Source organism: Ambystoma mexicanum, chromosome 2q (assembly GCF_040938575.1).
Source record: "Ambystoma mexicanum isolate Mex_15411 chromosome 2q, UKY_AmexF1_1, whole genome shotgun sequence".
Taxonomy (NCBI): Eukaryota; Metazoa; Chordata; class Amphibia; order Caudata; family Ambystomatidae; genus Ambystoma; species Ambystoma mexicanum.
Genome location: NC_090924.1, coordinates 535,653,387 through 535,666,364, shown reverse-complemented (window position 1 = coordinate 535,666,364; position 12,978 = coordinate 535,653,387). Strand labels below are relative to the sequence as shown.

Sequence of the window (12,978 nt, the reverse complement as noted above, 5' to 3'; positions counted from 1 at the left end):
TAAACAACAAATTATTTATTTTGTACACAGTGTTAGCAAGGGAGACTGCAAGGGTAGCAAGGGAGGCCACAGGGGTCACGGCTGCAACCCATGCAGACCCCCAAATGACTACCTGTTGTGTGCTTCTTGCGATCTTATACTATACACCTGCCTTGCTTTAATTTGGACCCAGTAGGCAGGGCATGTCATGACCTTTTCCTGCTGACTCGTATTTTATTGTTGCTTCTGTATGGTAACTGACTAGGAATTATCTATTTTACAACCATTGTGTAACCCTGTGACTTGTAATCCTATTGTAACTGTAACTAGCGCCTAGATGCCTTAGGGCTTTGCGCTCTCCTGCAAATGTAAAAATAAATACATCAGTGCAAAAGGAAGTAACCTTATTTAATTGTCAAAATGCTCCAACATTAACCCAGATGGCTGCATTCAAACAAACCAGTTAAACTCCTTGTAACCCATGGCAAACTGCTCCCAGGCATAGAACCAATCCATGGCTACCAAGAAGCAATGTTAAAACAGTTACATGTGAACATCTTACACAGGTGACATCTGACTTCATGTAGAACCTTAGAACTGAGTTTCTTTGTAAGCGAGCAGTGCCCTCATTGTGTACATTTACGAGGGAACATTGTTCTGTATCATACCAAAACAAAGAAACATCAAAAAATGGGAAATTTTCTGTTGATTATTCGAAATAACAATGCAGTGGAATGAACTTTAAGTTTTAGCTGAGCTAACATTTTTCACAGTTCATCCCTACAGAATCGCGGAAAGGCCTCGGGTAAGGAGCAGGGTTGGGCTTGTTTGAGAAGCGTGGGCACACCCAAGATTACGAGCAGTGGTGGGCAACGGATGGGGAGCCAGGTGGGCCTTGGTTCAAGATTAAAGGATGGTCCTCAGGTGAGAAGCAGGGATTGGCATAAGAAGAAGGTTTGGAAATGTTGCTGTCAGCTGGCGAGAGCAGAGTAACCGTGTAGCAGCGCTCTGACATCATTCATGAACGATAACAAGATTACCACTTGCACGCTATTAGAACATTATATGTGGCTTTGTATTATAACACCTATTATTACAGCAGATAGGTGTTGGAGAAATCCAGCTACATAAGTGTAGTCCCCGTTTCCGGCCCTGATCCAGGCAAGGGTGTCCACCTCCCTCACCTCAGACCAGGGACAGTCCCCATAGAAACCACCACCCCCTACTCCCAGGCCAGCCGGTAAAGGGGCGCTGCACCTCAAAATAAAATAGCAGATAGCAGGAGATGGGCTACACCCTGAGTTCTTAGATCACTAATGGACACAGACACCAGAGTGAATTGTACAGGTGTTCTGGGTTAATGGCATGCTATCCATGGGCCCTTTAAGGGGAAGACCCCTGTGACAGGAAGAGAAAGAGTTAGTTACAGAAATAAAGTTGTTGAATCCGGACCCGTCTCTGTGTGTTTCTTTCTGAACAGGGCAACAATGTGGATCCCAACAGGGACCCCTCTTTATAAAACCATTTTTACCCTTTAAACCTTTTTTTCCCCTTGGATTCCCCTGGCGTGAGCTCCATCTAAATGGGGACCTGCTACGTCAGCTCACCCTTCCTTGGGAGTCTCAGGGACCCTTAGGGTGAGTCTGATGCAACAGACCCCTTACCTACACAAAGGTACCACCCACATAGAGTGTGAGGCCAGAGGATGGACTCTGTGGGTGGTCCCATCTCACTAGGCGGCCTCAAACAGGCCTGACTCTATTCCTACTACCTCATGCCAGGGTACCTCCCCTCTACCCCTGCTATCTTCTTAGCATTCTTATAAATAATTAATATCCTGCCTCTCCTTAACTTGTAACCCTACTGAACATCCCCCCTAACACTCACCTCAAACACTATGTTTCCCTTTACTTAACATGCTATTTAACACTTAATAAATATATACATACAACTGCACAAATATATATATATATATATATATATATATATATATATACATACATATGACATTTAACACACATAAAACACACATAAAACACTTGATCACAATGGGGTGACTGCTACAGTCAGTCACCCCTTCACAGTACCTTTGTGGGTCTGTCCTTGGTGGCGATGGCCCACTGATGTGTGACTACAAAAGCTGGTTAAAGAAAGAGCTGGCTGTTGCAGGGGTAAAAGGTGGTTGGCTGGTGGCTTTCCTGGGTGGGGGCCTGTCCCCTGCAGATGAATGATGGGGCCTGGCCCCTCTTCTTTCTTCAGGGTGCCACTCACACTCAATGTACAGCCTGCACTCTTTTAATTGTCCTAGGTTGCCCCCTGAATGAATGGGGGTCTGCCCATTATCACTGCTGCACCCTGCAGCATTGTGCTGTCTTCTGGGTGGCTCCATTGGCTGGGGGCCCTACCCTTTGTCACAGCCGCACCTGCGGCTCTTTAGAAACTTCAGGGTGTGCCTCGTTGGCTGGGGGGCCGACCCGTGATCACCAGTGCACCTGTGGCATACTTTAGAACCTTCGGGTCAGCCCTGTTAGCATGGGGACCACCCCCATAACCACATGGCCCGCGCCGCTATTTTATCTTCAGGCGCTGTCCTTGTTGTCATGGGGATGACGTCATGCTCATCGTCGTGCAACCGTGGCCATTTTAGGTTCAGGCCTTGATCCCATGACAACAAGGGGCACCGCCTTGGATTACCGCTGCATCCACGGCCTTGATGGAGCTTCGAACCTGCCTCCACAGCAATGCATCGTGGGATGCAGAGAATGGGCCACAGTATTCACCTGGGCTGTTCTGCCGGGAGGTCTGGGGCTTACCTTCCCGCTCAACGGAGCAGCCTGGGACTTCCTCCTCCTCTTCACCCAGGTGGGCCGGTGAGACCAACCCGGGACTTAGGCTTTACCTCTCCATTCCCCTGGTAGAGCAGGCTTCTCCGCTCTTCACCTACTGGGCTGCACCTGGAATTTGCAGCCCAGGAGGACTTTTTTGAAGGGTCTGCCTCTCTGGCCATGAGGCAGGCCGTCAATGGACCGGTTGGGCAGCCTGGTCTGGGCCGCCACACACACGTGGCCAGCGCAAAGTGAACCACGGCCCTGGAGCAGCCGAGCTGCCACTAGCATTAACAGCGCGGCTCCCTGGCTTAGTCTCTTAGGTGGTGGGGGGGCTCCCCACACGCCACCTGGTGCAATTTTCAGGATTTAGGCACAGAGGGAGGTGCACTGTAGGCATCTTTCTCTGTCTGCTTTTTCTTCCAACAGTTTTTTTTTCAACTGTCCACTGCTTTAAAACCTCATGGATGCTTTTCTCTCCCCTGCTCATGGGCAGGGGAGTTTTATTCCTTTGTTTTTTTCTTTTTATTTAATGAACGTTCCATCCAGCTCCATAGTGGGCTGGGTGGTTTAATCCAGACACACATAAACCACCCACTATACATTTATTAAAATGTTTTTATTCCCTCGCCTCTGTGTCTTTATTTCAAGGGGTTTTCCCTGAGGGGACAAGCATGTAGCCCCTAATAGCCGGGCACCTCGCGGCCACAGGCTACATAAACACGTGCCACTATTAGTATTATTTTGGTGAAATTAGTTTTCATTGTTGTGGACGAAGGAAGACTGGATTAAAACAGTATCTATGAAGAGATTTTTATTTGGATGCATGAAGTGAACAAAATGCCTCTTGAGTTGGACTCCTTCCTGCTAGAGAGAGATTCAAGGGAAAAGCATATGTGACGCGTGCCATCAGTGGCGTGCAACCTGCAGCCCTTCAGAGGATTCTGGCTGCAACTTCCAGCAGCCCTAGCCAGAGCACTGAAAGGTGAGGGATCATGGCAATCATACACCAAACAATCTGGGGGCCGCTGGTTGCTCACCACTGATATGCATCAAAATAAAGTATAGTTGGGATGCATGTATAGGCCCTATTGAGCTGACCAGATCAGCCCACAGATTCCTATGAAATGCCTCACTCTCGTGCGATTCTTGGCCTGAGGCAGGCTCGGTCTGGCCCATAGGACAATAGGCCCATGGCATAACCAAAAACGCAAAATGCTTGTGTGGGCCCGTTTTTTGGGTCAAATTGGGGCACTTTTTTGGCCAATGTGGGACAGTTTGATGAGTTACTTCACTGTGCAGTTTAACGTTTTCACCAGTGTTGCTGAATAAATATTCTTTAAAGTATACTATTTGCATCATATTGTATCAAAAACCTCCCCCCTGCGCAGTGGTCGAAGTGGGTGGGAGCAGTGCTCCTCTACTTCTTTTAATTACGTTTTTACTGTTCCTATACCCTTATTTTAAAAGAAACCATTTCGGAATGGTTTTGTTTTAAAATAAAAGTGTAGGATTAAGTTTACACTTTTACTTTTAGTGCACTGCACTGAGCGTTCCCGTAAACAGCAGGAGCATGTGTTTTGGGGTTTTTAATGTGCGTGGGTGGGGGGTGGCGATGGGGTTTGTGGGGAGTGGTGCAGGCCAGTAGGAACCTAGTTCCACTACTTCTTTTTGTACACTTCGACCACTGCCCCTGGGTACTATTTATAACTGGGGGCCACTTTTTCGTTGGTGCCCGAGACCATTTTATGCCCTAGTCCGACCGTGGTCTGAGGTTCTCAGGTGTGGGGGGAGGGGGCCTGCACTGCAACTGAGCACGGTAGATTAAGAACAGAAGGTACTTGCTGGCAGGCTACATTAGAGGTGCGACTGGGCCCGCCCTGCTTACCCTCTGCTACACACGAGCTCCAGCACCTCCAGGTGCCCATGGTAGGCTGCCAGCAGCGTGGGGGTCATGCCATCCTCGTCGGTTGTGTTGAGGTCTTTCCTGGTGGCCTCTTTCAGAAGGTCCAGGTAGCCGTCGATGGCAGCTTGGTGGTACCTGGTGGACATGTCGTGTTCTTCGTGCCAGACCCCTTGTACGATCGGGTTCCCAAATGCTCAGCCGCGCTTGGACTGTAACACACGCCTTCACTAATAATTACACGTGTAGACGTCACGACGGGCAACGACGGCCAAGTGGTAGGCAAAGTCCACTCTCTCGCGCTCTCTCGAGGCAGGCCAGTTGCAGCAATTAGCATTCAGGGAAGTGGTTTTATTGAGCCAGTGGTGATAAAGGCAGTCATAAGTCCCCCTGCTGGCAGGTGCACGGTCGTAACCCCCACTGGAAGGATGATCATTATATTCTGGGGGTAGGTGGGGCATACTATAAGGTCCTGGGGCCCAGTTGCGGATATTGTCAAATGGGGCGGGACAAAATGGGCTGGTTATCATTGTGCTTGCTATCTGTACATTTTATCTCGCAACAACGCAGGCTTTTATGGTAGGGAGACGTGCTGATACGAAGGGGTCGATGCCCTGTAAGAGAGTCAGCTAACGCCGGCAAGTTTTGAAGAAGAAATGCACAAACCTGCACCGTGTTACTGAAACTTCTGTAAAGCCAGTGAAGCACGCACGAGGCCAGAGACTGGATTGATATGTCAACATTCTCCCTTCCATTCGGGAGACCACTCCAGTCCTTGTTTTAACCTTGCATACCAGGAGCTATAGTCCAGTGTTTACAATGGGAAAAATCGATGACTAAAAGTCCCAAAATGCAAAGTTACAACCAGGACTTTACGTGGGATGAGAAACTGAGGGTCTGCTGTAACAAAGGGTGTGGCGTAAGTAGGGTGTAGGTGGCTTAAGTGGGGGGCAGGCAGCAACGGCCGAGTGCCACAAAAAAATGTATGAACTGGCAATGATTGAATGATTGCTCTGGGTCCCGATGGCTCTGCACTGATCCATTTCTAATGCCTCACATTTAAAAGAAGACTGCGTTCCTACAATGGCCATTTAATTCTATGGCAAGACTGGAGGCGAGCATCATGCTTCAACTTAATTTATTTTACTCTCCAGCAGGTGCAACAAAAACACACACAACTCTGAAAAGTATCTTCCTGGCACTTTTCTTCCTTTGAAACTACAAATCCCAATGTCCCAGTAGTTCATGTTGCCCAGTGCAGCTATGACACTCTTCCTGTCCCTGGACTCCTCTTCTTTTACTGCTCTTCAGCAGATAAGTACCTTTCTTTCATATCTCCGTGGTTTGGGCATATTAGAAGGATCTTAGTACGTTATACAATATGAGATATAGTAGATATTTGTATGAGAAGTTAAAGTGCATTTTGTAAATGGGAATTATATGCCGAAGTATTTGCAGGTAGACCGCATACAGCTCGAGTTTGAAGTGCGCGGCAGCGCGTGTCATCATTTGATTGTTTTAGACATATCGCTTGAGTGCCTAGCGCTGTATCACGTCCGCGGTAGATAGACTAAAGGGGCAGTAGAAAACGGCGATGAGGCAGGCGAGCCTCGTGCCACATTACTGGCAAGTCCGGGGGCTCGCCTGGTCTCAGAGCCACAGGCACCACCCTCGCAGAGGAGAGGCGGAGACAGAGTGTGAAGCGTGCGGGTGGACAAGCACATCCTTCCGCACCGCAGAGCGAACACGGGCCTGGCGGTCATCGAACCTTCTGAAGTTTACAGAATGGAAAGTTGTATGAACGCTGCATTGGGCGCGATAAGCCCAAGCAGCGAGTAGCACGCGGCAAGAGTCCAGATCAGCTGATCTGTCGGCTTGCAAGACCAGGCAGCAGCGTGCAGTGATACAGATAGGAGTTGCCTCTCAGCTGATTAGGCCCCAGAGGACCTGACAGAAGTCACAGGGCCACAGACAGATATGTATAAAGACTGGTGATAGCCACAAAAAAGAAAAGAAAAATAATAATAATAATAATAAAGAAAATATATATTACAGAGTGAGTGAGCATGACACTGGGAAAGGGAGATTGATATCTCCGGCAATACGGTTGATTGAACACCCGGATCAACGCAGCAGTGGGCGTGCAAAGACACCTGACTCAGGTACCAGGCACATATCACCCAGAAATGTTGGAATTTGGGTGGAGTGAGGAAGAGGGTGAGATCCAGCAGCCTCTAGACTTCAATGCCAGTTTCAAGGAAGTGCTGGGGAGCTCATTGACGGATGCAGTGGCTCAAGGGGTGAGACACCTACAAGAAAGGATGGAGACTCTGGAAAGCATATTGAGTCAGCCCAGAGAGAGCACCAGAGATAGCAATAGCACGCCCACAGGACCCTCGAATACACGGCTTAGGGGGAGTAACGAGACCCAGAAGAGAAAAGCCTCTTCTGTCCCCCGGGTCGAAATTACGGCGTAGAAGAGAAGACCCTAGAGGCAGTCAACGCCTTTACCAACCTGAAGGAAGCCTTCATGCGAAGGACGACAGTTCCAGGCCTCACGACCCCCTTCCCAGGGGAAGACAATATGGGCGAGGATGACCCAGGCTCGGAAGAGGAGCCAGCAGAAGGTGAGCTATCTCCCCACGAGGAGGAAGAGAAAGCAGAAGATGAGTGGGTGAGACCCAGCGGGGGAAAGAGAGGTTGCAAAAAAAAACATCTGGTCGAGGGACCAGAAGAGATGACTGATATGTTCGATCCTGATAGTATCAGGAATCCTAGATCGTCGGACTGGGAGCCCTCCCCCAGGATGACACAGTACATGAGCATCAGGCTGAGAAAAGCCTTAGACAAGAAAGTGAGGCAGCATCTTCGAGCAGAATGCCCGCGGCCAGACCTCTCGGGAAAAGTGGCGGAGACACCAGAGTTGGACCCCAAGATGCTGACCTTCAACTCGAAGTCCAGTAATGGTCCGCAAAAAGGGATCGACAGGTCCTGGAGGAGCTGTCAGGAGAAAGTTTTAGACATATCAGGCCCCTTTTCAAAAATAATGGACCTGGCAGAGAGAGCCAGGAATACGGGGGAAGAAGTGGATCCCAAAGTACTGGCCAGCTGGGCCCAGAGAGCAGTATCCCTGCTAGGCAATGCAAACTGCACCATCTCTTTGGAGAGAAGGAGAGGCTTGCTCTTGAAGATAGACCCTAAGCTAAGTGACCTAGTGTCCTATGAAGCCAGCGAATCGGCACAGGGCCTGCTCTTCGCTGAGACATTTGGCAAGGAGATGGGCCGATTCGTCGGCACGTATGCTTCACTGGAAAAGGCGCAAGCATCAATCAAGAAGATCTTTCCTGGTAGAGTTTTTGCTGGGACCGGCCGCTATCGAGGTCGTGCAGCCGGTCGATTTCAAGGAGAAAGAAGACCCCAGATTCCCAGGGCACAATACTGGGAGAATTAACAGCCGGACTCCTTCTTCCCCACCAGAGGAAGATTTCCGAGATGGCGCAGAGGAAGAGGAGCCGGCAGAGGGCTGAGCTTTACACCAGGTGAGACCAACGCAATACCCACCAGTGGGAGGCAGAACAATGCTTTTCTGGAACAATTGGCGCGTGCTTTCCAGCGACATTTGGGTTTTGCAAATCGTCAGAGGTCTGCAACTAGAATTTATCCAGCAACCAGTGCAAGCACGTTGGCCTTTGCAGCAGTGCTTAGCACTATCGGAGCAGGAAAGTCTAGACCACGAGCTCCAGCAGCTGAAGTGAAGGGAGCCATAGAGAAGTACTGTGCGACCCCCAGATTTATAAGCAACATGTTTCTGGTCCACAGAAAGGAAAAGGTGCGACCAGTCATAAACTCAAAAGAATTGAACGGCTGGGAAGTATACTGCCAATTCAAGATGGAAGGGATACACCAGCTCAGGGATTCCCTAAGAGAAGGAGACTGGCTAACAAGGTTAGACTTGAAGGACTCGTACCTAACGGTGCCAATTCAGCAAGAGTACAGGACATTCTTAGCATTCCGCTGGAACAACCAGCTGTGGTAGTTCAGAACTATGCCCTTCGGGCTGGCCTCGGTGCCCTGGGCTTTCAACAAGTTGATGAGGCCAGTGGCAGCAGCGATTCGGGAGAAGGGCATCAAGATGATTGTAAATCTACACGACCTCCTGCTCTTACAAGAAGAGCAAGAGAAGCTAGTATACCAAACAAAATGGGTACAGGACCTCCTGACGTCCTTAGGTTTCCTAATAAATATAGAAAAGTCAGATACAAAGCCAGCACAAAGGATAGATTTCTTGGGTTTCATGCTAGATACCAGGAAAGCAACCCTAGAATTGCCAGCGAGAAAAATAAGAGATATCAAGAAGGAGATCAGAGACTGCTTGAGAAAGCAGACGGTGTTGATCAGAGTGCTAGCGAGGATCGTGCGGATGCTTGCAGAATCGATACAAGAATCGATACAAGCCATTTTTCCAGGCCTGCTGTATTATCGAGAGCTTCAGAGACTGAAGATCAAACATCTTCAACAGGGTCTGAAATACCATCAGCAAGTACCGTTAGATCAGAACTCCATCACAGAACTAGAGTGGTGGTTGAAGAATATGGACGCCTGGAATGGTTGTGGCATTTCCGGGGATCGACCAGATCTAGTCATAGAGTCAGATGCCAGCCGCATAGAATGGGGAGCAAGATGCGGTTCACTGGAAACCGGAGGGAAATGCAGCGAAGAAGAGCTCTGTCTGCACATAAACTGTTTAGAACTCCTATTGGGTTCCTTCGCTATCAAAGCGTTTACCAGAGAGAGAGTGAGTTCTTGTGTCCTTCTCAAAATGGACAGCATATCAGCAGTCAAATATATAAATCACCTAGGAGGGACCAGGTCCCGTCTACTAGCAGAGCTAGCAAAGGATTTCTGGCATTATTGCCTTCAGTCAGGAACATCAGTAACAGCAGAGTACCTGCCAGGCTCGCTGAACATAGTGGCCGACTGGAACTCGCGGTATCTGACAGACTCCAGCGACTGGAGACTAGACACTAGGGTGTTTTGAACTCTGAATCATCTGTGGGGCGCAGTTCATACAGATTTGTTCATGCCATGCCTCAGCGCACAGACACCCAGCTACTTCAGCTGGAGACTAGACCCAGACACGTGAGGTACAGATGCGTTCCTCCAACAATGGTGAGGGGACCTGCACTACGCGTTCCCTCCTTTCTTGATGCTGGGCAGACTCCTAGCGAAATTTCGGAGGGAGAAGGCAGAATTGATCTTGATAGCACCGTTGTGGAAGTCGCAGGTATGCTTTCCAACGCTGATAGAGCTGTCAGCGGACATACCTCGGCTTCTCCCAGATGGAGAACGACTCCTCACGGACCCAGCTGGGTCATCTCATCCTCTTAGAGTGAGAGGGACACTGCCGCTAATAGCGTGCAGAGTATCAGGAGACGCTGGGCGCTGCCAGGCATTTCGGCACAAGCTGCAGAGCTTATTGCAGAATCATGGGCACCATCAACTAGGAGGAGCTGTGACGCGGCTTGGGCCAGGTGGTCGAACTGGTGTAGAGGGAGACATTTACATCCCGTTTCAGCCCCTGTAGTAGCGATATTGAACTTCCTAGCATTCCTGTTAGAAGATGGGAAAGCATTTCAGACCATTGGAGTGTACAGATCATCCATTTCAGCTGGTCATTTACTGATTGTAGGAGTTCCAGCAGGAGAACATCCAGCGGTAGCCAGGCTCATAAGAGGGGCAAAATATAAGGCATCCCCAGAGGCAAGGTATAGTAAAGTTTGGGACGTGACAGTGCTGTTGCGACTACTGGAGAGCTGGCAGTCAGACAGGTACCTCTCACTGAAGCAGTTGTCTGGCAAATGAGCAATTTTATTATGCCAAGTATCTTGCAAGAGAGTAGCAGACGTTAAAGCGCTGGAAATTACCAGGAAGTCCTTCGGACCGGAAAGGGTCACATTTCCAATAGTGAGAAGGACCAAGAGAGGCACGACTTGGGTGCATTATCCGTATTTTCCGACTAACCCCAAGTGGTGTTTAGCGAAGTGTATCAAAGAATATGAGAGCAGGACATCAGAATGTAGAGCAGCAGGAACTACACAGTTACTAATTGCGTGCAGAAAGCCCTTTCAGGCAGTAGCGACAGCCACCATAGCGAGGTGGGTGAGAGAGGTGATGCAAATAGCGGGTATCGATCTGAATATATATGGAGCACATTCAATAAGAGGGGCAATGGCTTCCAGAGCGTCTACAGCAGGGGTATCTCTGTGAGATATTATGCTAGCAGCTGACTGGGCGAGCGATAATACTTTTAAAGAGTTTTATTTCAAACCAATTGAATGTTTGGCCACAACTGTCTTAGGGAAGTGTTGAACAAGCATAATGCTCGCCTCCAGTCTTGCCATAGAATAAAGATTACCCCTGCTAGTGGCACAGGGAGTATTGATTCTATTCAAGACTAGGAGGCAAGCATTACATTCCGACCCTGTCATGTATTGTCTGAAATGTATGTAGTAAACAATGGATATGACAGTACATGGACTCCACCCTAATATTGTTATTTGTATGATTCTTAGGGGAACAACAGAAGAACAATTGAATAGAGAGCCTCAGAGAGGATCAAGGTCTGACAGAGGAAGTCAGTGTGAGTGGAATGTAGCTCTGTTGAGTTGGCGTCAAGTTGGAACTGTTCGCCCTGTTGGCCGGTCATTGATAAAGGTTCAAGAGTCAGTTCAGAGCCGTAAAAGAGAGGAGGAGTACAGGGACAGGAAGAGTGTCTTAGCTGGACTGGGCAACACAGAACTACTGGGACATTGAGATTTGTAGTTTCAAAGGAAGAAAAGTGCCAGGAAGATACTTTTCAAAGTTTTTGTGTGTGTTTTTGTTGAAACTGCCAGAGAGTAAAATAAATGCAGTTGAAGCATAATCCTCGCCTCCTAGTCTTTAATAGAATGAATACTCCCTGCGCAACTAGCAGGGGTAATCTTTATTCACATGCAGTTTGCACCCAACCAGGAATCTAAAAATCTAAAAATGAAAACCCCAGGCACTCTGCCTGCAGCTACATGTGCCTCGCTGCTTCACTCTGAAAGAAGTCAGGCACTCCATCAGTCAAATGGAGGCAAAACTAAATGTCAAAGCAAGCTGTGCAACATATTTCATTGGGCTGGGAGTGAGGCTGTTGAATAATGATTCATGCAGCAGGATACATCAGATCTGCCGCCCGAGTCTGCTGTGGGGGTGGGGTGACAGGCTGTCAACGCTATCCCAACTGTTTACCACCTGCGACATTTTAAAAAGGTCATGAATGCTCAAGCACCGCGGGAAAAAGAAAGTTCTCTGGTGATGTGGCTTAATCTCTTGATAAAAAATTCAAACAATATAAGTCAACAATAGAAGCGCTACCAAGGACCTACAAGCAAGCATAGCAATGCTTTACACACATTACAGGCACAACACGAACAATGATGGCTGTTTTCAAGTTTTCACAATCTAGAGCTGGTACATGCCTGAAAGGAAACCCTTTTTTTTATTACAAGACCTCCTTTGCAAATTATTCACAGCTCGGGACATGCACAGCACAGCCAACAGCCTTTCAGAACAAAAGCTTCTTTCCTCGTTAATCAGGGGGCACACAGCAGTTATTGCTTTTGGGAGGTGGAGGGAGGGGGATCTCTCCCATTGTTTTGTACCTGTAAAAGGGTTCCTAATTAGGATTGCTAAAAGCAGCTCCTTGGTATCCAACATTAACCAGTGTAGGGCTACTCGCGAGACCTGACAATGCCGAGATCTCGCAAGACTTTATGCGAGCGGTGCGGAAGGCTGCAGGAAGCAGCCTCAGCATAGGGGAAGGCCAGAGAGCCACGGAGCAGAAGCAGCTTCCGGCACTCCTCCTGCCCGTGGAGCCAGAGACTCGCCCTAGCCCTAAAGACTATGAGAAAGCCCAGCGATTTTGACATTACAATGCAGTGAAGCTAACTCCGTCCTGTAAATACTTATGCTGCCACTTGTTCTTATTAATAAAACCAAGGTTACAACACTACTGAAGGTCTGATCTTTATACAACAGAATTGGCAACGAGGAGCGATGGAGTCCCCGTGACCCACCATGCAAGGTGCGGCGCCACCCCCGCCTTTCCTGCAAACTCCAGGTAGGCCCACAATTCCATGGCCTCAATGGGAACCTTTATTTGCAACATATGTGGATGCGCTGGGCGGTGCGGAATACACAGCTGTGAGGCGCAGGGCAATGCTTCTACATGCATTAGGAGTAGAA

At 48.7% G+C, this 12,978-nt stretch overlaps 1 protein-coding gene across 1 annotated transcript in view; it reads right to left on the bottom strand.

Moving 5' to 3' along the window:
* The window catches only part of ANKS4B (ankyrin repeat and sterile alpha motif domain containing 4B), a 116,098-nt gene extending 111,206 nt beyond the window's left edge, over positions 1-4,892 (bottom strand). The window contains exon 1 of the mRNA XM_069647675.1: positions 4,693-4,892. Within this exon, the coding sequence (XP_069503776.1) occupies positions 4,693-4,856 (164 nt within the window). The 5' untranslated portion in view covers positions 4,857-4,892. The remainder of the gene's footprint in view (positions 1-4,692) is intronic.
* Positions 4,893-12,978: the final 8,086 nt, after the last annotated feature.